The 26,944-nt window shown below is 45.4% G+C and overlaps 1 protein-coding gene across 2 annotated transcripts in view; it reads right to left on the reverse strand.

Moving 5' to 3' along the window:
• Nucleotides 1-25,454, reverse strand: part of VSX2 (visual system homeobox 2) — a 32,459-nt gene extending 7,005 nt beyond the window's left edge. Inside the window, exons 1-3 of one of the 2 annotated variants that reach the window (XM_053379503.1) lie at nucleotides 24,912-25,454; nucleotides 23,648-23,732; nucleotides 18,935-19,058 (exon numbers count right to left, since the gene is read on the reverse strand). In XM_053379503.1, the coding sequence (XP_053235478.1) occupies nucleotides 18,935-19,058; nucleotides 23,648-23,732; nucleotides 24,912-25,380 (678 nt within the window). In that variant the 5' untranslated portion in view covers nucleotides 25,381-25,454. The remainder of the gene's footprint in view (nucleotides 1-18,934; nucleotides 19,059-23,647; nucleotides 23,733-24,911) is intronic. The other variant, XM_053379512.1, reaches the window with a different exon arrangement.
• Between the last annotated feature and the right edge of the window lie 1,490 nt (nucleotides 25,455-26,944).

The following is a 26,944-nucleotide window of genomic DNA, read 5'->3' on the forward strand; positions in this document are numbered from 1 at the left end:
ATATATATATATAAAATATATATTTATATATATATAAAATTTTATATATATATATAAAATAAAAGCATTTTCACAACCTTTTTTGTATGTGTGTAGATTCCACCCTTGAGCAATGCCAAAATTTGGCATATACCCCTGCCTCTCACCTTCTGTTTGTCATTGTTGCGGCACCCTCTTGGCTCAGCAGCCAGTGCGGGCGAACTGGTCGCACTTCCCTAAATCCACCTCTGTCCTCACCATAAGATTAACCCTGCAGGATCAAACCAACAAAGGCCTATGCAGTATCCTGCTTCCTACAGTGGCCAACCTGATGCCTCTTGAGAAGTCTATAAGCAGGACCTGAGGATAGTATTCTCTTCCTACTCACTGTGAAATACATTACTAGTATTCAGAGGCATGGCATCTCTGATCCTGGAGGTAATATATAGACATCTTTACTATTGGCCACTGATAGCCTCATGTGGTTGTACACCATGTAGGTTTGTGCCCATTTGGCTATTAATGGATGTAACCAGAACAAGAAGGGGGCATGTTCCCCTTTTCCCAGCCCAGAGCATGCATGCGCACACACAAAATAGCCCAGTTTGCACACAGGAAGCAAAGTATGAACACATGGATGTGCAACTGCATGGAGTGAAAATTGTGGCCACTTTGTTCCCCACTGCCTGGCCACACTCCCTGATGTACCTGAATGCTACATCATAGTTTGACTTCGCATTACTTATGAACCAGGTCTTGTGGTTGCCTTCCCCAGACAAATCATGAGCAGTAAATTAAGAACAAACTTTAGTTACAGCTTGTGGTTTGTTTGGAGTGAGCAAAACCACAGACCTGGATTTGGGTATAATGCTAAACCAAACCGTAGGACCAGAAGAGGAGTGGTTTTATCTCTGGGCTCCAGACCAACGTCTTCCCAGAGCCATTTCACAAACCCAGTGTTAAGACGTAGGGGCAAGGCTCCTTACCTCCACTGTGTCGTTGAACATAATCACATATTTTCTGGGATAGGAGGGAATGGAAGAAAGTAAAAGTGGCACAAGGGGACATCATTTGAGTGGGGAGGTCAATGTGCCCACTACAGCAAACACTGGACTGCCCAGCCAGATGATCACAACCAGTGGCGTAGCGTGGGTTGTCAGCACCCAGGGCAAGGCAAGTAATTTGCACCCCCTAACCTGTGGATTTGCGCACCCTAATCCTAACCCCCAGATGTTGCGCCCGGTGCAGCCGGCCCTCCCTGCACCCCCCACGCTACGCCACTGATCACAACGCACCTCTGTGACCCTGCACACAGGGATATGTGTTATCCCTAGGAACCTGTTTGTTGTACTCCATGGGTCATCCTCAACTACATACAAAGTCTCAAAACAACTGCTCCCCAAATTAGACAAGAGAACGGGCCCAGAGATACTTCTACCTGCTGCTTCCCACTATACCCTTCAGTTCAACTCATAGGCCCCCATGCTGTGACATCACCTGACATGATGGCACTGTCTTTGCCATTAGTGAACAACTACTGCCTTGTAAGGGTGGCGCTGTGGGTTAAACCACAGAGCCTAGGACTTGCCGATCAGAAGGTCAGCGGTTCGAATCCCCGCGACGGGGTGAGCTCCCGTTGCTTGGTCCCTGCTCCTGCCAACCTAGCAGTTCAAAAGCACGTCAAAGTGCAAGTAGATAAATAGGTACCGCTCTGGCGGGAAGGTAAATGGCGTTTCCGTGCGCTGCTCTGGTTCACCAGAAGCGGCTTAGTCATGCTGGCCACATGACCCGGAAGCTGTACGCCGGCTCCCTCGGCCAGTAAAGCGAGATGAGCGCCGCAACCCCAGAGTCTGCCACGACTGGACCTAATGGTCAGGGGTCCCTTTACCTTTACTGCCTCGTAAATTATAGTGATCACTTGGTGCTACGGTCCTGGGGTCGGTTCACACTCATTAGAATGGCCTCCCCTCCACACACCCACTCCCAAACATCACCCCAGGCCCAGGCAGAGATTGGGTGAGGCTGCACATCTCAACCCTTTTTCTCCTGGCTGGGCCTGCGCTTTCACTTTTTCTCGGCAGTGGCAGAAACCAGTGCCTGATGGCTCAGGAGCAGGGCTGTAATTGATTCCCCATTATTCTCTTTCTGTGATATTGGCTTTTCACTGTCGTGCCTGGGGTTTTCATTATTTAAGGGGCACCACGGGAAGTGTGTGTGTGTGTGTGTGAGAGAGAGAGAGAGAGAGAGAGAGAGGGCGCTCCTTTGGCCTTTGGTACGTCTTGTCTAAGCCGGAGCGCGCTATAGAGAGACTAATGGGCGTAGCCCGCCTTGAATTCCCAGTCCGAGGCGCCCAAGCAGGCCCCGAAATTGGCAGCCGAGAGTGTCTCCTCGCCGCGGCGTGACCCGTGAGGCTGGTGGCAGAAATCTATTAGCGCTTGCTCGCTCGCTCGCTCGCTCGCGTCTCCCATTTCTCATTCCTCTTCTCTTCCCCTCCTTTCCCGCCACAGAGAGAGAGAGAAGCATCAGCTTCGAGATGAAAAATTGCTCGCGGTCTATTCAGGAGGAGGCAAAGGAAGAGTCAGCCCCAGGGGCAGCCCGGGCCTGATTGAAAAATAAGTTAATTTCAGTTTGAATCGATGGGCCTCAGGCACTGAAATATCACGGGAAATTAAAGCGGCTGCTCCCCGGGGATCGGCGCCATTGACCCGCGCTAATTAATGCCGTGGCGGTGAAGTTCCCGCTCGCTTCTCCGCGGCGCAGGCGCCCCCTCCCTGCAGTGACACAGCCCCGCGCGCCCTCACGCCACCAGCTTTTTCTCATTTAACTAATTAGGCTGGAAAATTGGGTGTTAATTTGTTTAGGAATCTTTCTCTTTTTTTTTTTACTCTCCCCCCCCCAATAGCTCTTATTTTCTCTCTTTCCCTTGCCTCCCTCCCCTTTCCCTTTCCAGGGAAAGCAGACTCTGCCCCCGGCGGAATGGAAATGAATGGAGGATGGGGGGGGGGCTCGCTGGCAGATGGATGCTCGGGGGTCACTCCGCAATCTTCTCCGACTTGATTGCTTGATTAGGTCGTTAGCACATTAAAAAAAAAATTGCTCGCCGTCTGGCGCTGGCCTGATGAGTGGGACGAGGCGGGAATCGCCTGGGTAATTTATCTTTTTATACGGCAAAGAATTTGATTTCAATCTGCAGATATATGGAGGCGCCTTTTGACACCTGTTTAACATTATAGAGCTGACAGCTTAACCCTCTGATGACTCCGCTGGGCGGACAGCAGAAACCAGCCAGAACAGAGCAGGGGGTCTCCTCTCCACTACCATTCATATTGGGACCAGTTTTATTTATTATTATTATTATTTGTGGGGAGGGGGGGTTGGCTCCAGAAGATCCCCTGTCAGGAAGGGGGTGGTGCCAGAGGGGCTTTATAAGCGGAGAGGTGGGGAGCTGCGTGACGGCTGCTGCCAACAAACACCTCCCCCCTCCTCCATTAGTGGACCCGCTATGATTAGTTGCAGAAAAGACATTTTTCATATACAAATTTTAACTGCATCGTAAACTGGGAATTAATAAGGCTGCAGTCCCAAGCACGTTTTGTACTTGGGAGTTAAAACCCCCATCAAATCCAAAACTCTTCTTCTTCTTCTTCTTCTTCATCATCCCACACCCAGTATTTTTTTTCCATGTAATGCTTTCTCACCCGTAGCAATGCTGTTGTGCTCTGGAGTCTGGACCTGTTTTAGGTAAATATAGGACAAATACGGTGCGATCCAGAAGTAACTCCCGCTGAATTCAGTGGGACTTTCTCCCTAATACTTATGAGACCAGCCTTAGAAATCAGTGGACTTCACAAGTAGTCGAGGAAGCAGTCACTTGGGGTACAGCTATTTAAAGGATGCCGATGGAGAGGTGAACCCCAGGATACTTGGGTGCAACTCTTAGATCATGCGCAGAGGCAGCTTGAACTTGGAGGTGGCCGTGGAGAAAAAACTTTATTAATCAACCGGCAATTTGCTGCCCCTTAATAACATCCAAAAATGTGGCAGCAGAGAGGTGAACTGCCTCATTCAGTCTAATGGTGGGGTGCCCGCCTCCTGTCTGAGGTGGGAAACTGACAGGGGTTTGCCGTGGTGGATCTGTTTTATAAAGTGGAGCCTCTCTGGTGTGGAGGAAGATGTCAGTTATTCAAAGCTTCTCTGATATATGCTGCTGCTTGCTTTTACGAATTGCTGCTGCGGCAGTTGTTTTGTTTTTTGTTTCGTCTTTGGAAAGGCGGCATATCCATTAAAGTCTAATCGAACCTTAAACCGGTAAGGCTTTCTAGGAAGTTTTAAGCAGCCATCAAAGGAAATGCTGGAGAGGGCATAGGATCTCAGGCAACCGTTTTTCAGAGAGCTGAAACTGGTTTGAGACATACTTCTTTTGCTCCGTTCTCACCTGTCAAACAGATTTTGCAGGTTTGGGGAACAATGCAAAACCCTCCAAAATGGGTTTAGCAGAGGCAAAAGTGGACATGCACGTTGTTGTTGTTGTTGCAGCATCTCTTTACATTGCACTTTACAAAGAAATGGTGTAACAGATCCCTACACCAAGGGGCTTACAATCTAAAATAGGCACAGGAAAATAACAGAGGAAGTGGGAAATGGAGGCATGGGTAGAATACTGTGATTACAGTACTTTAATTACACTTACTTTGGCTTAATTATAATAGCAGTCAGGGGAATGCTGCAAAGGAGGCATACACACTTTGAGCAGTGCCCCTCTTTCAAACTGCCATGGGGGAGGGGGGAGAAGGGGAGTGATCTGTCTTCAGCCCTGCCTAGTCTTGTCTGCCCATTTCATTCTCCTCTTTCATGCTCAGAGAATATTTTCACTCCTAGGTACTAACACAGCAATATTATCATTTATCAGGAGGTAATGTACCAATGTCTGCGTATAATTTCATGGTGGTAAATCAGTTGCCTGCCAAGTGGTGAAGATTTTTTTAGAATCATATATCTGCACTTAGCCAAAAATCTAGAAAATCAGGGAACATCCACCTTACAGGTTGCCAAGATGTTAACAGTTGACCATCTTATCAAGGGGTTACATGCATAACTAAATTTTCATTTAGCAAATGTCATTTGCAGCCTTGTACACAGAGTTTAGGGACATGCACGGTAATTTTTATACAAGTGTCCTGTTCCAATGAGGGAAGTCTGAGTATGTAAGGAGGCTTCCATGAGCACAGCCACAGTACAGATGTTCATCTGGGGGGGGCATTTGCACCCGAATTTTGATGCCTTCCACTGAATTGGCTGGATGTGTCTTTGGGGGTGCAGTTGAGAATGCCTATCCAATGCCACTAGTTGTTGCATGTGACTAGAGAGGGATTGTAGCCATGAGGCCTTAAACGCCACCTCTTTTGCTGACCACCAGCATTACGCTTTCCATGGGCTTTGAAGATACTCGAACTCAGGATGCAAGGGAGAAACGTGCTAGGAGAAGGCACCCTTGGCAAATCCACACTGTGATCAGCTCCCGCCCAGCAACCAATGTCCCCACTGTGGAAGGACGTGTGGATCCAGAATTGGCCTCCACAGTCATTTACGGACTCATTGTTAAAACCGTGTTTATGGAAGACAATCTTACTCGGCTACGAGTCATCGCCAAAGAAGAAGAAACTCCATTAAATCTCTACAGTACAATGGGAATGTGTGGTCAAAGTTAATGTAGAATAGATATGCATTTCTGAAAAACAGGGTAAAGATGCTTTAACGTGTGAAAATGCCTCCTCATCCAGCCCTCCCTTAGCAGTCTTGCTGCTTCTACTCATTTTATCTTGCCTTCCATGTAATTTATTTCCTTGTCCACCAGATGGCTCTTGTGCAATGAGATTTCACACTGTCTATTATACTTCCTTCCCATGTCCTTTGATGTACAAATCCAGACCACTGCAACTCTCTCTCTTTGCAGACAACAAATGGTACGTTGACAGAATGGGCCAGATATGCCATGATACTTAATTTTGGATAGACAAAGATAAAGACTAGGACTAGCCGCCTGAGAGACAGTTTCTATTCAAATGCGATTTTGGTTTTAAATCCAGTGTAAGGTAGTCTCTATGGGAGTATATTATATTTAATTATGGGGTGTCAGAGTTTTTAGGGGGCTAACCAGGCTGGGATAGCAGGTTTGTTGGTTTCTGAATGACTGATGTAGATTTTCAGTTTCGTTGTTCTGTATGGGACAATGACAATAAAGATTATCGTATTGTCTTGTATCGTATCGTAGTGCCTGCTGCCTCTATAGCACATAAGGACTACAGATTTTCAGATTCGCTGTTTTGAGGCCATTTCCTATTTAAAAGTTACCATTTATCTGAGAGACATGGTGAACATCTGGCCCTCCAGATGTTGCTGACATCCAACTCCCATCAGCCCCAGCAAGTATGGCCAATGATCAGGGAAGATGGGAGTTGTAGTTCAGGAACAGCTGGAGGGCCAAAGGTCACTCACATCTGGCTTACACTGTGTGAAGGGAAATAAACCTATTTATGTACGGTCTCCCCCCCCCCATCCCTGAGACTCTCAGAGTGTGTGAAAATAAACTGGGGATTATAATCTGGTTTCAAATACCACCCACACATAATAGGTTGCTATAGAGCAACATGATCTAGACTACAGTTGTGCTGCAATCAGAACACAAGAAATAACTCTCCTCCAGACTTTCAGCACATACCTGAACTTTATATTTTTGGCTGTGAAAGGACTCTGTCACCCTACCACAACAAATACACTTTAAAAAGCAGGAGTTTTGTGCATCTTGGAATGTGATGGAGAAATGCACCGAAAAGTGTGGAGCGAACAAATGACTAACAAGAAGACGTTTAAGCATTGTACAAGGATATTGGGATGGATGCAGGATGGACACTCTTTGTTGCAGAACCTCCCTACAAACAAATCAGAGCAAATGCTCAAAAAGTCTGGATATAATCTAACCTCTGCATAAGCATTATGCAAGGAAAACAGGGTGGAGTGTTCAATAAATCAGATGCTTATTCAACAGAGTTTTACTCAGAGTAGCCCCATTGAAATTAATTACCATGGCTATGTTAAGTCCATTGATTTCAATAGGTCTGGTCTGAATAAAATTCAGTTCAATGATACCCTGCGCCTCCTTCCCAATCCAAAATGGACTTTAGATAGACACATCACTTCCCCTGACCCGTTCCTTGATTGTGACCAACAACACGATCCTGTTCACATCTACTCATAAGTAATACCAGTGAGTTCCATGGGACTTACTTTAGTGGCTTACAAGTAGCAAGTTTCCGTTAGATTATTTTGTTAGGAATTATCTGCTGAAAAGTTGTAACAAACAACAAACTTCATTGGACAACTGATGTATGCTTGCCTTTCAGCTGTAAAATGTCCACTAGAGGGCCACATGTGCACATAGTCATACAGGAAAGAGGTTGCTGCTTCATAAACAACAGCTGGAATATGCAACATCAACTCAGTAGGAAGAAGGGGGATAACTTAGAACACTCATCCTTTGGCACACAGCTTCCAAAAGAGGAAGAAAAATAAAACAGAATCAGAATTTCAACTCCCTGTACAATCTATTTTGGACTGAGCTGCTGGCTTACTCGATTCTTCAAAGGCTGTCAGAATCTCTCTCTCTCTCTCTCTCTCTCTCTCTCCCAGCAGAACAGGACTTTAGAGAATCTTTACCTGTCCCATCAAAGTGCAGCCCTTTAAACCAGCTCAGTTATTTTTTAAAAAATGAAGTATTGTGACTTGGTGATTAAAAACCTTTATCAAGCCCCTCTTCAGTACAACTTTAGAGTGCAAAAACTATAGCAGCTCCAAGATCTGGTCTATTTTCAAAATCCAAAAAGTCTATTCTTCTTGGGTTGCAAATTCTGCCTTTTGCAGCTGGGAAACTTTGGGGGGGGGGTTGTTTGTTTGTTTTTACAGCTCCCAGCACCATTCACAATTATGTTAAAAGCTGCTTGGAAAGAAAGAAAAAATCTCATCTCAAGCAACTTAAAAACTATTGCAAGAGTGTAAAAAGGAACTAGTAAAAATCCTGGAGCGTAAATTGTGAAATCTGATTTTGTTTACATGAAGAACACTTGCTGAACAATCAGTTCATTCCACAGAGGGTTAAATGAATGGAAACACACTGTAAGACAACTGCAAAACAACAACACCCCACAATCACGCCTGCATTATTGTCATCAGTATTGCAAGGCAGGTAAAAACAGGCCCTTGATAAATAAACCAAGGTGAAGGCATCTTAACTCAACACATTTTCTCACCAGCAAGAAGAAACCAAAATCTGGGAACTGCAAAATTGTTTGAGGGGCCCTTCAGTCTGAACAGCCCCAAACACACACACCCAAATCACTGTGCAGAAACAAATAAAGACCATTAAGTGCAAACATGAAGGCAAGATTCCCCATTAAGTCCTTCAGATGGGCACCCCCAGCCTGAGTGTGGCACCAGTAGGCATCTTCTAGTGGTAGGTAAACAGGAGGACTTCCTTCTGCAAGAACTGCAGCAGTTCCTGGTGCCCCCACCACTGCTTTAGATAGAGTCTCTATTCTTCTGGTTGTTCATCAGTGGGCGGTAGTGATAAAAGATCTCCATGGAATGTTTCCAGTGCCCGTAGGAGCAACAGCAGTGCTTGAAGCAGAGCTGGCCTCTGTAGAAGAAGGGACTTGATTAAGACTGCAGACCTGACACACCCTGGCATCTTCCACGTATGGATTAGTTGGAACTTGTACTGGAAACATGGTTGTTTTTATCTCCACAAACCCAGCACTCACTGCTTTCAGATGACTGGTTGGTTGTTGAAGGACACAGACAGATCCAATATGGTACTTGTGCTTGTCGACCTGCATGTACCACACCACTAAACAGGCCACTGAAGACAAGCCTTGGCACTCAACTGTTAGGATTCTTGCTCCATGCTTGCAGTCATGGGATTGTTGTCTATCACATGACGGTGTATGTTTTCATTCTACAAAGTGGGAAGTGACGGAGACAGGATGTTTGGGTTACTGTGTTCCGTGAAGTGGGACTATTTGTTCTTTCTCTTTGCTGTCTGATGAGAAAGAGGAAGGAGCTAAGTCAGAATGCTCCAAGTGTATTATCTGTAAATAAACGTAGATTAGCCAAGATGCTGAGCTATTGAGTCTGTTACGCGAACCACCAATACTCTGCAGGTTCCTAAGTGTGCTGATGCCTCTTGGTATCAGTCGCTGTGATGTTCGGGCTGGAGAAAACTTTTAAAGCTCCTGAACAAACGACCAGGAGGGAGAGAACATGCCAGTCAGGCATGTGTCTCTGCCAGGGTCCTACATGCGAGTAGGATGATCCTAACAACAGCTAGTATGAGGACTGTTTTGTCACCTGCACTTCTTTGCAGCACATCCTGTGGCTGGACATCTTGATACAGTACTCACTCAGCCCACAGGACTCGGCACAACACAGGAGCAGTACTGGAGCAGAGCATTCACAGATGTCTCCAATTCAAACACTGGATAGGCATAGCCTTTCAGCACATTACCTTTGGGAGAGCAGCAGGGGTGCTTGTTATCCTTACCAGGCCACTCCACTCTCACCGGCCAAGTGCACAGAAGGTGATGATCAGACCCTCCAAAGAGCACTTTACAAGAGTACATTGGATTCTTGTAGGATCAGGGTGGGAGCTGCTCACTCCTTGTTCAGGATGCCTTGTTCACCTCTGCTGTCTGCTCATGAAGCCTGGCTTCTCTTTCAGTTCTGAACAGCAGGTCTTCTGTGGAGCCTAGCAGGTTCCAGGAAGGGTAAGTAGATGCCCTCTGCTTGGGCATGCTGGTTTTGGTGGCGATGACTGTAGCAAAAGTAGCTTGATCTTGATCTAGGTTGGATCCTGCTCCGTTGAAGGAATCCCTAGTAATGCCACCAGCAGGCAGAAATAGTAGAGGTGGGAAGACTTTAAATCAAACCTGAGCCAGAGCTGAATCCAGAGTCAGAGGGACTGTGGGAGCGTTAATACACGAGTGAATGTCTTCTGTCCAGGTGGCAACCCCTCAAAGGGGGTTGGAAGCATGTTCAGAATAGGCTAGGCTGCAGCATCTGAAACTTGGGTGCTCCATGATCTGCCCTGCTCTGGCAGGTTGAGAGAGACTGCTTATATTGAGTCCATAGCTGTCAACGTTTCCTTTTTTAAAGGAAAATTCCCTTATTCTGAATAGGATTCCTCACAAGAAAAGGGAAAAGTTGACAGCTATGATTGAGTCGCAGCATAAGACCCTGCAAAGCCTCTAAATATGTTTCTTTGTGAATCCTGTACTGGCTTTTTATTGTGGAACATAAATGTCAAAAATAGATTTTACACATTACAGGAAACTGTACGTGTTGAAGTTAATTTGAAGCGTAAGAGGCTGCAGCAGCCTGTTGCTCAACCTATCTGGAAGTAAGTTGCTTCAGATGACTGAGCACTTCCTTGCCCTCAATGCAAGACATGAAGAACTATTTTCTTCTGTCAGTTACGGGAAAAATATGAGCTCAGCTTGGACTTCTGTCTTCAGATAGGTAGGTGGTTCCTAAACCTTCCTATGAGCACAGACCTGAACTGGTTTAGAAATTTCCAGTTCTAAGTTTTGTTGCAGAAAGCTGCTATGCTCTTATAAACCAGGAACTATTTTATGGCTACCTATTCAAATGCAATGTCGAGATTATGGGCACTGTTTATGGCGGCATCACTTTCTATGACTCTATTAAAAGGGATATGAAGTTAAATGAGCACAGTAAAGGTGGCACACACCTTGCATACCTGATCACAAGATGGATAGCTGGCATTGCCCCTGCTGCCTGCCAGAAACTTGCAGAGGAATGCTACTACCAAGGAAAGAGGATTGTTCTGCAATGTATGGGGACTTTTCTTGCCAGTGGCCTCGCTAATTGCTATCTGTTAACTTCTTTCTGAAAATACTTATTGATGCCACTTCTGTAGGTTAGATACACCTACATCTTCTCTGTTCCACTTCTAGCTGACATATAGCACAAACAGAATTGATAATATCAATGTGACACATATGTGAGGTCATCCGAATGTTTAAAAACAACTATATTCCAGGTTTTTCTGTAAAACACATTACTGTGTATTGCTGCCTTCCTTTACCATCATTTAAAAACCTGGATGGGAAATAATGGTATTCATATTAGCCTTAGAGCCAGGGCCAACAGGGGGGTGGGCTGGTACAAATTACTGGGCCCCAGCAGTCTGGAAGGGGGCCCCTGAGCCTGACTATCTGCATATGTTTTTTGTAATTCTGAACAATGCATATATATGTATATATTTCATGTTCAATGCATACACAAGTCTGAATAATGGCTTGCGAACTTGTGCCATGAATCAAGCATGTCTGACTCTATACAAACATTCACTTCTGTGCTTTGACAGTATGGCAATGCTGTCTCATCCTATTATGCACAGTTGCATTTACATGTTTTCTTAAGGGAACATTGTACAAATGCAACAAAGCTGTTTTGTGATACGCATTGCGTTATGTTACACATGCAAGTTTAATGTTTAAAGTGTATGGTTAGTTCAGCAACGACTGTGTGGGTGCTTATATTATTGATATTAGTCATTACGATCTTAATAGTCTCAACAGGTACAAAAATTATCATATTTATTATTAACATAAAAACAAGATCACACATTTATTTTATATCCTGTGTACAGATTTTTAATCCATCTGCCCTTGCTGTTGTGTGGGGGGGTGGATATTTTTTACTGCGTCCCAAACTCACTCTCAGCAACCTTGCTCAGATCAATTAAGATTATCCAGAGGGGGGGGGGAGCCATTTATGGCTATAATGCCGGAAAATGTGTCTTTCTTCCTAATATGAAGGTGGACTTTTAATCCTTAACTGTTGAGCATAATAGTATTCAATGAGTAATAACATACAAACAAATAGATGAAAAGCAACAGATGCATGATGGAAAGGCTGCAAAACAGATACCGTATTTTTCGCTCTATAACACGCACCCGACCATAACACGCACGTAGTTTTTAGAGGAGGAAAATCTGTAGGCATGCCACCCGTAGGCATTCCCTCCATAACACGCACAGACATTTCCCCTTACTTTCTAGGAGGAAAAAAGTGAGTGTTATGGTGCAAAAAATACAGTAATTCAGAGTCCTCCCTGCACATGTACAGACATTTCCCCCAAAGCTAGTAGTCTCTGCTGTAGTAGTTGAAGGTAATTCTGTTTGCTGAAAAACTGTGGTCAAGAGAACCCAAATCTCTTCATTGGAGACTTAAAACTGGAGAAGTTGTGATAAGCCGGTATGACAAAATCTGTTATCTGTACAATCTGTGCTCAGTTCCTAGAGCAAACAGTTCTGGGAATGAGAGCTTTGAGTATGAAGTAAAAGGTATAATACTTTAGGTATGCAAATGGGAAAACTCTGGGCAACAGTGAGGAGTAGCCTACTCAGTTAGGCGGACTACAATGATGTTGCTACCAAACCATCCAGACAGTACTGTGAATTTGAACCACTGGGGTAGAGCATGATGGAGACACTCACTAGTACCCTGAGATCTCAAACACCATTAGCGTGGGGAAACAGAAGCTGTTTCCTCAGTCCCTTCTCTCATATCATTGGAGGATAGTGGCAGATAGATTTCTCCACTTTCCGCTCCAAATAATTGAGGCTGCTAGCTTGGCAGCATGAAAAGGAGGCTTGACCAACTGATTACAGTGGTACCTCGGGTTACATATGCTTCAGGTTACATACGCTTCAGGTTACAGACTCCGCTAACCCAGAAATAGTGCTTCAGGTTAAGAACTTTGTTTCAGGATGAGAACAAGAATCGTGCTCTGGCGGCACGGCAGCAGCAGGAGGCCCCATTAGCTAAAGTGGTGCTTCAGGTTAAGAACAGTTTCAGGTTAAGAACGGACCTCCAGAATGAATTAAGTACTTAACCTGAGGTACCACTGTATTCAGAATTCTGGGAAAGCAAGAAACAGTTCCATGACGCAGTGCTGAGCTGGCCATTCTGTGACTTTTGCTAAGATGAGACCTAGCAGGACAAGACTGCATGATCCTATCAGTGATAGCGGGCTGGGAAGCATGGCCATCACTCACAATGCGGGGGTGCCCAGACGCTCATGCCGTTTTCACAGAGCAAAATCATTTTCACTGAGCTGAGTCCATCCAAAAACATGTGCAATAATTAAATTATCTTTTTTTAAAAAAAAATCACTGCATCTTCTGCACATTCAGTATGCATTATCCAGTCATGTGTACCAACTATTAAAATACACAGGATATCAAATACTTAATACCAAGTATGAAACAGTACCTTTATCAAGATGGAATAGAATGTCTGGAGACTCATGTGGCTCAAACACTACAAGTTTTAGGGGAGCTGCAAAGACTGTTTTACTTTGCCATGTCTTGTGCCTGTTAGTTTTATTTAATTGCTTCTCACTGTTGTTGTTTTGTATTTTATTGGTTTTTAAATTGCAAACCACTTTGAAGGCTTTTTGGTGGGAAAACAAATATTAAATAGGAAATGCTGAAAGCAAAATGTGGGGTTTATATATTATATATTGAACTGCAAATAGCCATTGGATACCTGACAAAAGGATTCACAAGAACATATTTGCATGGAAATGGAGCGGCCATCAACTGCTTTATTTAATATATGGAGAATGCACACTATGATCACATGGAATAGGTATCATGAGAAGTATCATAAGAAGAGAGACTTTTCTGTGCTGTACAACCATATGCTAGATAACATCTAAGGAACATGGCACTATGTTTGCATTTCCTGGAATCATTCTTCCTTCTGCCACATTGGGCATCTTCCTACTTACGTCCTTTACACCTATTTTATAAACCTTATGTTATCAACCATTTGTTCAGTGCCTTTACAATACAGCCAGTGTAATTCACTGAGAGAATTCAGTTCATTTAAGAACTTGCTGTTAAGAGTTGCATTTCTTTCCTCTCCTAACTCTCACTTTCATTCTGTTTTTCCTGCTGCAATTCTTTCCCCACTTCTACCTATATTTTCCCCCCTGTTCATATCCTGAGAAGCAATGAAATAATTAACATTCACAAGAAAGTACCATGATCGGATGTTAGACATCCGTGTTACAATAATAGAACAGGGGAGATAACTATAATTTTGCTTGGAAATGTTTTCAAAGTGTCTCCGGCCAACAACACTTTATAGCTCTACATTCAAATTTTTGACCAGGATCATTAAAGAGGATATAGCTAATGAAGACTTAATGTCTTGAGAATTTACTCTCATCCCTTCCTCTGATGTGGTCTAAGGTGAGATCTAGGGAAGCAAAATGCTTCTGACAAATAGGAGATTGCTCTGTTTTCTCCTCATCATCAGTCAGTGATAGAGTATCACAAAGCACTGGGTTGCAAGAGATGGTGAAAGGGTCAGCACCCTCTCTTGCCAATAAAGAGACTCACATTAATTGAACTGAAGGTGAAATGATGGGGAAGATGCTTGCATCTCCTTTGCCAATGTCCACCCACCCCCGTCTTCCAGAATCCTTAATTTATTCTTTTCCCCACTCTAAGGAGAATTAATGAGGCTTGATTTACAATTAATTCCCTGAACTGATTCTCAGTGTAAAACAAACTTATTTGGAAGTGACATAAACTGCAGACATAAACAAACTTGCCTTTTTTTGGTGGGGTGTGTGTGTGTGACAGAATGCATGAAGTTGAAACAGAAAATCAAATTTGAATACAGCACCATATATTTCACAATGCATTCCTTCTCATTGGATAAGCCATTACAACATTGATTGTGTCTTTTCAGTCTCCTTTTCTTTGGCTCATTCCCTGGACCCTGACCATGCTATAAAAGGCACTGGGTGTATTAGTTTCATGTGTGTGAATCTCGGATAATACATTCCAACTATAGCTTCTGACTTTTAAAAGTTCCATAGCCACAAAGTTTCTCTCCTTCACACCTCTGCAATATGAGGATACCAGGTGTTGGCTCTTATTCCATGGTGGGTACCATTGTCTCCTATGCCAGGGTCATGAGGTAAGTACAGTACTCAGGGTTCAGAAAGGGGGCTCCCTGTTGGCCACAGCACTAAGTTCTGGCACACGGGCACCAACACAGCTGCATTGCTTGGAGTATTCTGTTGACTATCTGTGTGAGAGCATTGTTCCCACAGTGCAGCTGTAAAGGTCCACAATGCTGGGCAGGACCACATGAACAGTCCACCCCGCAGGAGCTGCATGAACTGCTCTGAGCTCTATGGAGCAGAAGCAGCGGGAAATGTAGCACAATAATGCGTTGCGATTAAAATGATGCCTATTCACATACTTCTGCTTAAGCTTGCGTGCATTTGTCTGGTCGCCCAGTTAAACTGGAATCTCCTGCCCCCAATATGATACCTGCTGTTATCCTAGAACCTACCCTTCTTCTCAGATTCCTTGCTAACTCAGTGGTATAGCACGTGCTACAGATGCACACACAAATTCAACACCAAGGCATCTCCAGGTAGAAATGGTGAAGTCCCCGCATGAAATTCTGAAGAGGTGCTCCCAGTCACTGTAGACCAAGGAAAGAGAACTAGTGGTCCCTTGTTGGGCTACCATTCCCATCATCTCTGACCCTTGGTCATGCTGGCTGAGACTGATGGGAGTTGGAGTCCAACTATAGAAAGGCACCATCTCTGGCACTGTGCTCAATGGACCAGTGGTCGGACTCAGTATAAGATGGATGCCTACTTCGGGCTGCCATGCTATTTTGTGCATGAGCACATGTGGTGGTCATGCTTGTGTGCAGGCAGCAAAAACGTCTTTGCAAAAGTAATAAAATTCAATTAATACTTTTTTAAAAGCTTACAAAATGGTATGGTCAATAGTAAGGGACGGGAGTGATGGCCAATACAGGCTACCTGCAATTACATGGAAGCACTAGTCAATGGGCCCCTATGATATTCCTATAACCACAGTCCCAGAGGTATATATCTGTCTATATCTCTAGCTTATTTGCTTGTTTTACTATCTCAACTGACATTCCAGCCATACAACACCCAAAGCAGCTAACATCAACCATAGTACTGCAATGTTTAAAAGAAAGTATTATATAAAACTCAGTAAGTCAATTGAAATATTATTTAGCATTTATATATCAATAAGTCAATTAAAATAGTATTTAGCATTTTCAGCTTCCAAACTGACCCACTCTCATTAAAAAGATCTTCACCTGTCATCTCAAGCCTCAGGAAAGTTGGGCATAGACAGGTTTCCCAATGGAGGAGAGGGTGCCACCACCAAGAAGGCCTGACCCTGTTTCCCAGGCAGCCTGTTGTCTTTTGATCAGCAAGTAGGGGTGCATGTCACCCCATGTGGATGTCAAACCAGTATACATAAGGAAGGAGTTCTAAAGAACACTGGAAGTGCTAGCTGGGTAAAATGTGCTTTCCCCAGCAACACAATTTTCCCATTTTAAAGCTAGGAACAAGCAGTTTCTCCCCAGTAACTGTGCTAGGTGAAAGAACAACAAATGAATAACTGCAAGGCACTCTTAGCACTAAGTAAAACGTGCAGTGGAAAGGCTCTTGGAAATGTGGCTGTGCGTGCAGAATTTTTCACGTGGTCTTCTAGGTCACAGTCACAGGTTAGCAATTAGGGGAGGGGACGACAATAAGTTTTAGAAATTTAAGCAATATCCCTGAGTAAAGGAAGTGCACAAGGCACAATGTGATCTCTGATATAAGCCAATATTAGTTGAATGTCGCCTATGACCCTCAAGGACAGGAGTCTCCAGTCCCATTTGAAGCCACGAGAGGAACCAACCTGGCACACTGCAATCATACACACTTTATGTCTTGTTACCACAAAGATTGACAAATTGGAAAGAGTTCAGCAGAGAGCAACCAAATGATTAAGGAGCTGGAGAGAAGGTGATTTATGGTGCATAATTTAAGTAAACAGTTTTATAGTGTCGACGGGGAGGGGGTGCTATAGGAAGGTGAAAGCCCAAGGGATGTTGTGGGGGGGGGGTAGGAGAAGAGTATGCAAATATCCGAAGCAAGGAAACCCAATGAAGTCGCAATTAATGTGACAAAATATTAAAAGATGGTAGGTAAGGGCTGATGCTGTGCTAGTATCCAAGGGGGGGGGGACGACTCATGAAATAATGAGTGGTTTCCAGCAGGAACTCTCAACAGGATTCTGCCAGCTTTGGCTCAGATTATTAACCCGCACCATGTTTTATGAATGCCATATTAGTTCATAATTTCCTGATGCTGTCACCACTCATTTGCAAGCGAACAAGTGAGAAGCGGCCAAAGTTCAGTAGTGGCACACATGCGTTGCACACAGGTCACGGTCTCAGTCTCTTGCATTTCCAGTTAAAAAGCAGATCAGGTAGCAGGTAACAGGAAAAGGCTTCTACCTGAGACAGGCAGACAACACTGGGCTAGATGGACAAACTGCCTGGCCTGCTATAAGGCAGTTTCCTATGTTTCAGCGCTATTGATGCTTGAGACCTCTGATCTGCGGTAAGACATGAAGTGCTGTATACTGTCATTGGTACAACCGTATCCTGTACAAGGGAAGTAGCACAGATGCATTCTGTTTTGCTGCTTACATCAGTTGCAACCTCACCGAAAGCCCTTCCACCATATCTCTAGCATAGAGCAGTGTACCCATGAAAGGTGGCCGAGCAACTGAAATGCTTTTTAGCTTGCAGCAAACATTAGCTGCCCCACTCTTGCCATGTAAGAGTTGTGTGTCACATGACATCTCAGTGCAAGACCACTCTGCCACACACCACACTGTACTGGCATAACACCCAGGATCAGCTGAGGCAGTCAGCAGCACAGCACAGGTCATGACTTTGCAATGATTTGCCAGCAGAGGGGCTCATATAGGATTAAGCTTTAAGGCTGCAATTTTTAGAAGGGTAGGTCCACAGTTAAGCACTAGCAGAATGCACAACTTAAAGAAATCAGTACAATCAGGCAATAGAAACAAAGCAGAAACAAACAAACAAAAGCCCACGCCAAAACCGATAGTGGGCAGTTCTCACAGTGTTACAAATTTTAGCTTCCTTAAGGCTACTGCGGTTGGCAGTCACTAATAGTGACTTTTGCTAATAAACCATTATTTGGTTCAGCTTTAGGGAGCAATCCTCAGCCTTAGGACACAATCTACACACCATTACAGTGAATAACAAAACACTTCTTGATCTTACTAGAAATGAATCTAACTCATAAAATTATTTTCCAAATAATAAATACGTGGCATGTTCAGTTCAGGTCCAGTTTTCTGTTAGATGGTAAATTTATGTTGGGCTTTGTTATATTAAGATTGTTTCTTAATATACAAAACAGAGACTTTCTACTTTAAAACAGAATGTCGGGAAACGAGTTCTACCCTAGCCTTCTCCACAACAGTGCATTTTTAAAAAAAAAATCTACGGGAATTTTATTTTATTGTATGGAGAAGCATTCACTCACATGAGCTTCCACTTACCAGGTTTCCAGCAATCCTTTGCTTGGGACACAATTGTGCTTGGGTTCCTTTTTTTAACCATATCCTTCCTCACAGATAGATCCTGAGCCCTCATCCTGAGTACTCATGCCACTTCAACAAGGATACTTTTAGCCTTCTTCCCACACTACACTTCCCTTCTCAGGATTTTTCTAGCTTACATGTCTCCCTGTATAATACATCTTACTATAAACTCGGGAGCAAACAATGCAACCTGAGACACAAAAAAACCATACCAATTGAGGGTTATTTTCTCATGCACAGTTGAGGATCTTGAGGATCTGGGTTGCAAGAAAACTGTTTAGGGTTGACACTCTATTTCTGTCTAAAAAGATACATTGTCCTTTCTGAAGAAACTAAAGAACATGAAAAGGAAAATTAGTATCATGGGGGTCTCATAGCAGTACAATTACCTGTATCCTGTCTTCAGGAAGTTCTGTTTTCATTGCCAGCATCTCCCTCGCATAGACATCAGGATAATGGGCCTCATTGAATGCTTTTTCCAGTTCCTCCAGTTGATAGGATGTGAAAATTGTCCTGAAGGAAACAAAACTAACTGATGAAAAAGTAAAAATGAAACTAAATGTTGGACTAACCTAAACGGGTGAAGGACCAAAGGGAAAGCTTAGAGAGTGGGTAAAATATATTTGATTATTGATTTATTGCATTTACATCCCATCTTGTTCCTCCAACTAGCTCAAGGTGGCAAACTTGGTTCTTCCTCTCCCACAACAACTCTGGGACCATGTACCCAGTGAGCTACATGGTCAAGTCGGGTCTTAAACCTTGGTTCCCCAGGTTGGGTTCCAACACTCTAACTACAGTACTACACCATGTTGCCTCCTATATGTATCTACAGATGGATAGCCAAAAGCCATAGGAAGTAAAGGTACATAGAGAGAGAGAGAAAGTTCACCATGGTTATGATAAGCAAAGGTAAGCACTTTGCTGTCGAATCCTACCCACATTTTGTCTGCTGCATCCCTCTTCACTCAGTGGGGTACTCTCAAGTAAGTGTGCATAAAATGGCTAGCTTCAAGTCCAATTTATTGAAATGGAAGAATTAACTATGTCTCCAAAGCCCTCCAGCTGAATTGAAAGCGAAGGCCTATCCATAAAGTATATTAACAAATCAAAGTGGGAGACAAAAGCAAATCTCTCAACACATGGAGAATGGGGCTATTATTCAGAAGGAGGCAAAGGGTACTTAAACAAAAATAAGTGTGGCACTTGATTTAAAAAAAAAAAACTTTGATACGGTAAATGGGTAGTCTTAGATTCCTGCTTCTGTTCATTGTCAAGAAAGACATCACAAAAACAAACCCATTTGTAGCAGAAGCTACTCAAAAGATTTAAATTAGGGGAAAGCACCACCTCATAGAAAGTCACAGGAGGGGGGAACAATAAGTAGCACCCCCAAACACCAGCTCAGCTTCTACAGCCAAAAAATGTGGAGTCCCTATAAATTTATTTTTCATATCAGTATCCCCACCAATAATTCAGAGTGGCATACATCATTATCATCTATACCATCCCACTATATATATGCTATGGTGTTTTTTTATTGTAAATAGAATGCTATTGCAGATAAAATCAGTCTTTGCTTCTCTGGGTTGTGAGCCTAACCACCCTCACTAGGATGTAAGCTCATTTGCAGTCAATAGTGCTTGCTATCAAATAAATGTGTTTTAGACTGGATTCAGTTTCTCACATATATATCTTAACTATAGAGTGTCGAAATATATGTACATCTCTATTGGTAATCACACATGTTAAGAATTAAACATGCCTTTCTTTTTTAAATAAAAATAAAGGTAATCTTTTGCTATATGTTAGCAAAATAACAATAAGGATGCTGGCTTGCTGATTTGGTTAGTTGCTATTACAATAACAACTAAACTGATAAGAGTTATGGATCTTTAAAAAAATTACTTCCATATTATTATTAGCAGTACTTCTGTGAAATGTAACACTAAAGCAGAACCCTAACAAAATCTGGCAAATTCACTACATTCAAACCCGACAGTGTGAATCCAGATGGTGACTCTTAATTCTGTAAGATGTAGTTTTCAGTGTCAGAAGACATGCTTTAAGTTGAAAAGACTTTGTTTTGCTTGTCAATACCTATAGGGAGTGGCTTCATGTGGAAGGTTGGATTTTTCTGGCAAAATGCAAGTTTTAAAGAATAAAAACCATTATTTGCTTTTCTTTATTTCTTTTTTGCAATGCAGCATTCATATCAGCATTTTCAGGTGCAAATATTATTTCAACACCAGTGCACAGCATGCTATGTTTGGCATTTAAATTGATGGGTAACAACACCGTCCCCTCTTTTATAATGTTGAAAGTGCCCAGCCTTTCTCACATCTGCCAGTCTTCCTTTTTTTTAATAAATGACCTGAGCACCATATAGATTCCCTAACACTTTACAACCTAAGTAAGTACCACCAGTGCCGTCAGCAGTTCAGCTGTGCTGTGCTGTGCTGTGAACAGCATAGTAAGTAGGACTTCCACCTCTTCAAAACAACGAATTTCATACCAAGGACACACTTCTCCCACGTTTATCTATTCCAAAGTCCTCCTCACAGACATGCACACTCCCAAAACGATTGTCTGGGACTGGAAACAAACGGAAGCACAACTGGAGTTGAAGAAAGATGCCTGCAGAGCAGACAGGCTCCTTTCATGCTCCTGTTGTGCCGCAAATCTGAATAAGCATTAGGCTATCCGCACCAATTTCTGATGCATGGCAGCCCTCTGGTTCTGTGATTAATCTACCAAGGAAGCAGTCTGCATTACAATATTGTAGTTCATCCCTCTCTCTCTCTCTCTCTCTCTCTCTGTGTGTGTGTGTGTGTGTGTGTGTACACACGGATGCAAGCAAGCCCAAAGAAATATGAAATAAACACCTGCACCCCTGAAGAAATATAGCATCCAGAGGAGAAAGAAATCCAAGTCACTTAGTAAAAATAAAAGAAAATGTAGTCTTCGAATTTCCAATGCCCTCAAATCACCTCCAAGCATTTTAAATCTAACGCAATGTATCGGATCAGTAACAGTGTTAACAAAAAGACCTTGTTAATACAAAGGACATATTCTACGATCAAGCGTTTGTATTAGTTCTTTAACTGGTAGAGTTTGGGGTGTCTCCCCCCCCCCAAACGGAATCACAGCCAATGCGAATACAGCAAACTCGTTTAACCATTCGATATCCTTCTCTCGAGGCAATTTGAAGACTATTTCTTTGGGGAAATTGCGGGGGGGGGGAGAGAGACAACACAACTCTCCCACTTTTCTTGCAGGATAGTTTTCCTGTCAAAAATAAATGGCAGAATGCGTCTTTCTGAAATGCATACTTAAATTTCGTTTTTTTCAAAAGTCACCTTAGTCCACTTTGTACCAACAAACCTCAGTAACAGAGACATTTCTAGTGTCTCTCCCTTTTGCAACTACTTGTTGGAGAAGTATTTAATTATAGGTGAATTAATTGTTGTTGTTTTTTTAAAAAACCAAATATACTGGACAAGGTAAATACTGTACACCTATTGGAAGAAGAAAAAGCCACTCCTGAAATCACTAAGAAATTCAACACTTGATTCCAGCTCTTTTCTGGATCCAGAAAGGAAACGTGCTTCGATTTTAACCTGGATCTAAACGGCGAACCAACCCACTCCCTTGTATCAGTCCAGTTCATCTGGGAAGTTCTTGTCCCCCATCTGCTTTGACCTCATCAGTCAAACGGAAGCATCCGCTTTGCCACGGCAATTGCACTGCTTAAGGAAATATTGAACCCTTAATTTGCCCTTTTCCTCATTCTAGCCAACCTTTCACGGGAAAGTTCTCTTAATCCACAGGCACTCCACCGCTTATTAAAATTGATCTAATTATTTCCCCAAACCGGGTCCGAACAGATGCATTGCTGTCCCATTGTCCTGAATTTCAGGAATAACAGGATTGCCACTGGCTCGCTTGGGAATATTTTCCTGGCCACCCCTGCAGTCCTACCAGAGACGAACGCAGCTACTTCTGGAAAGAGGACCGCGTGCCCCTTTCCTGGGGGCAAAATGACATGTTGCCCCTCTTGAGACTGTGACAGATCTGGGAAGGGAGGTTAGACTTCCACAAAAGACCTCTTCACTTTCCTTTCCTCTCTCCCACATCTCCTGTTTGCAAACTGTCCTGTCAGCTTGCGGAACATTTCGAATACTTTATTGCTAGTCTCACGGAAATTGCAGCAGCATTCTTTGCTGAGGGGGGAGGAATATAAATTCATCGCACAAACCACCCTTGATCTCCCGTGTTGTTGTTGTTGTTTTCCTGAGCAGATGCCAGCCATATCATTTTATAGGATGCATTTCATAATAACATCTCTCTCTCTCTCTCTCTCTCTCTCTCTCTCTCTCTCTCTCTCTCTCACACACACACACACACACACACACACACACACAACCACCAGGAGATTCCGGTTGTGTCAAAGCACTGCTTTTTAAAGGGTCCCAACACATGCAAAAAAATTTCCCTAATTTATTTCGTTTTTTAAAAGAGAGAAAGAAACAGCCCAAGAGATCCCTGGAGAATGAGGAATGCAGAGAGAGGTCTCCGAGGACAGCTTCCCCACCCCACCCCGTTGCTGCGTCTTTTATGACAATGGACCACTAGGCAAGGAAGACGGATTACAGCATAGGGGGAAGGAGAACTGCGGCTCACGGGGAGAAGGGAAAGTGCCACCGTGCAGCCGGTCGGATCAGCCAGGGCGACCCCCCCCCCGGCCTCTCTTGGGTCGGAGGTTTCAAGACAAAACAGCACCCAAAGGCAGAACAAATGCCTTGAGAAGCGCGGCCTCCTCCTTGAGCTGCGCCTCGGGTCCATCCGAGGAGATGCTGGTGGAGGAGACAGAGGACTCCGTTGGGATGGAGGAGCCAGAGAAGGGCGCAACTCTCCTTGGCGCATCTCTGCAGCTCCCTTCTCTGTCGTCGACCCCCCAGCCCCATACCCACCCGCGTGCACAAGGTGATGGGGGGCTCGATCCTGACACCCTGGATCCTGAGGCCCAAAGGTAGAGACTGGGAGGGCAGGCCAGGCAATTGTGGTGGGGGTGGGGAGATCCTCCCCTCCGTCCGCCTTACCTGTGCCGCCTCTTCTTCCGCTTCTTGCTCTGGCTTAACGAGGATTTGGACATCTTTCTGTCGCTGGACGAAACATCCTCGGAATCTGGGGACACAGAAAGGCGGCAGCGATGGGGACCAGAGCTCCTGGAGGGTGTGTTCGGGTGAGTCTCCCCTCCCGGCTCCCCGAGACGCTCCGGGGCGCGAGGCGAGGCGGTCTCGCACTCAGACCTCGCTTCGGATTTCCCCGGATCGGGGGATCGGGGCGCTGGTCTCGTGCGATCGACTCAGGTTTCGTTCCCTGGCCGGGTTCCCCCTGGCAGCGCTTTGCATCCCGAGGACGCCTCGCTCTCTGCGCGCTCTTGGCTCCTCTTTTCTCCCTTCCAAACTCGAAGGCCAGTTTCGTTTCCAAGCCTTACGCGACATTTCTCCCCCTTCCAAATGTCAATTTTTTTAAAAAAGAAAAAAAGTATTTATGAATTTAAAAAGTCGATGGCGCATCGCCCCAAAGCTTGCAATTTTGGGGATCCTACTAAATCTTATCGCTCCTATATTTAAAAGACAGGGCAAGGAAAAAATGGACTTTGAACCAGGGGAGCTGGAACACAAGGAAGGGCATTTATATATTAGACACTCTACAATAACAACTTTTGCCGTTTCTCCTAATTTTTACCCGTTTAAAATTATTCTGCATTATTATTACTATTATTCGTTTGGAAACCGGCCATTGCTTTTCATATTATTTCCTTTTATTCCCTTGGCGCTTATGGTAACAAATCGGGACCTTGAGCCCCAACCGCGCTACCTTCAACAGCGCCGGTCCCCGCGTTTCGATCTCATCCCTTCAAAAGGATGGAAACCAGCGGCCGGTCCTGTGTTCGAAAGTCGCCCCCTCTCCCTGCCTCCGGAGGCCCCCGCCCGCTTCTCCTTGGCCCCCGTCGATTATCTTTCGTTATGCTTTTATCATGACCGCAGTCTGGGGAAGCAGCTGCTGGGCCACTTTCTCAAAAAGCCGCGATCTGGAAGAAGCGGAGATCGCTGGCAATGGGAAGGCAAGAAGAGCCTGTGTTGGCCCGAAGGTGGCGGGGGGTGGGACGACGACCACCCCTTCAGACCTGGGAGTCTCCCTCCTGGGTCGGCTGTGTGGGGCTGCCCAGGCTGGAGGGCTCCCTCACGGGGTTGCCTGGCGAGGCAGCCGCGGCCTCCGGCTTTCCTGAGGCTGGATCTCTCTCTCTCTCTCTCCCGGCTGCCCCCTTCCTCGCCCGCCCCGCGGCTCTGCCTCTACCTGAGCTGGCCGTCTGGCTGGTGTCGAGCTGCGCGGGGCCTCGGCCCAGCGGCTGCAGGTGGACGCCGGGCGGGTCGGCCAGCACCTCCAGGAAGGTGGGCTGCGCGTAGAAGCCGGGCAGGCTGCCGGCGCCGAGCAAGCCCATGCCCATGCCGCCCACCCCGGCGGGGCTGAGCACGGAGCGGGCCGCCAGCAGGTGGCCGGCGGGCAACGAGTCCAGGGCCGCGCGAGGGTGCGAAGGCGGCTCCTTGTTCAAGCCCAGGATCTCCTGGATGCCGAAGCCGGTGCAGCGAGGCGCCGCGGGGCCCGAGACGGGCTTGGCCCCCGCGGCTACGGAGCCCACCGGGGCCCCTGCCGCCCCTGGGGGGCCCGAGGCTGTGGGCGGCGGCGGAGCAGGCGGCGCGCCGTCGGGGGCTTTGAGTTTGGCGGGCAGGCTGTGGGCGAGCGCGTCGCCCGCTTTGCCCGTCATGCTGCGACTGGTCCCTGGTGCCCGCTCCGGGGAATGCTCGGGAGCCCCCGCCTCAGGCCCCTTTTATACGCCCAGCCTGGAGCCCGAGCGGGGTCAGAGCCCAGCAGCCAATCACAGGGACCAGCCGCGATTAGGAATTCCAAAAAGCCAAATATGGGGGGGCGGGGGAGGTGAGGAGGCAGAGAGGAGGAGGAGGGGGAAGACCCGTCGCGGGGGGGGGGGGAGAGGGAGGGCGGCCTGGGGCGCGCGGGCAGCTGCGCGCAGAGCTAGAGCCTAAGCGGCAGGTAAGACGCCCGCACGGCTGCCAGCAACGGAGGGCAGTTTGTTGGGTGTCGCTCTGAAGGGGTCAGAAGGGGGAACCCGCCGCGGCCGCTTGAAGAAGCTCTGGATGTGACAGGTGGGTGGGAGACCCCCCAGCACCCAAGAGGCGACTCTGAGGCAGAGCGGAAAGGGGTTTGGCTGCCCTGTCCAAGAGCAGGGCCCTTGCGCGCGCGCCCAGGGTGAGAGGAGAAAGGGCGGGAAGGAGGGAGCCCCGCGTAGTGCTGCTGACAGGAGGGCGAGCGCTGCAGGGGCATTTTCCTGGAACATGGTCAGCAGGCTCAGAAGGCTGCAGCCCTCGCGTGAGAAGTGGGGTGGAGGCCGCGGGGAGCGGAGGAGAAGGGAAGGCGCAACGAGAGGAGCCGACGCCTGGGAAGCGTTTCGTTGCCTTGGTTTGACCGCGCGAATAGAGGCGAGGCGAGCGCGGCGCGTCTTATACAAGTCACGGCGACAGTTCCCTCGCCCAGTTCACCAATGAAATCATCCCAGTTCCTTAGAGGGTTATTCAAATCCGAATTCACACCTCTTCTTCTTCTTCTTCTTTTTAAAAAAAGAACGAATCGCCGCGTGGGCAGGCAGGTGGGCTGATCGGAGACTTTGCAGTTTGTTGTACAAACTTTGGCAGCAACGGGTGCCTTTTCCCAGTTATCCGTTTCGCAATTTGGATTTGGAGAAAACAACTGGGAAAAGATATCGAAATGTGGAAAGAATGATTTCCATATCGAAATATGGAAATAATCTTGTGGTGTGTTTAATTATACGTTGAATAGTGGCAGATAATAAATAAATAAATAAATAAACAGTTTGGAAATTCGTTCACAGGAATCACTGCAGCAAACCGGATTTGTGGTGGCATGGAAAATGTGCATACTTCGCGCTGTTTTCAATAGGTGCTACAACTATAATGTAAGATGAAATATACAGGTGCCATTTTGAATGAATGCGAATGAGAAGTCAATGTGGAACAGAGGGCGAAAGCAATTCAGTACTAGCGCCCATCTAAAAAATAAGAGCTGCTTCTTGTCTTGCAGTAATTAGCCTTCCATAATGCAAATTTAATGCTATCCTTTTAATACTAACATTGTTGAAGGTGGATTCTTGGAAGCAAAACGAATAACCTAAGTTGAAAGAAATCATATGAACCAAACTAAAAGCAAACTATAGTTTACTTTTATCGATTATAGATCAAAGGTCTCCATTCAACTTTTGAAGTAAAAGCTTTGTACATTCAAAATTGATTTCACCC

Source organism: Podarcis raffonei, chromosome 1 (assembly GCF_027172205.1).
Source record: "Podarcis raffonei isolate rPodRaf1 chromosome 1, rPodRaf1.pri, whole genome shotgun sequence".
In the NCBI taxonomy this organism is placed as follows: domain Eukaryota; kingdom Metazoa; phylum Chordata; class Lepidosauria; order Squamata; family Lacertidae; genus Podarcis; species Podarcis raffonei.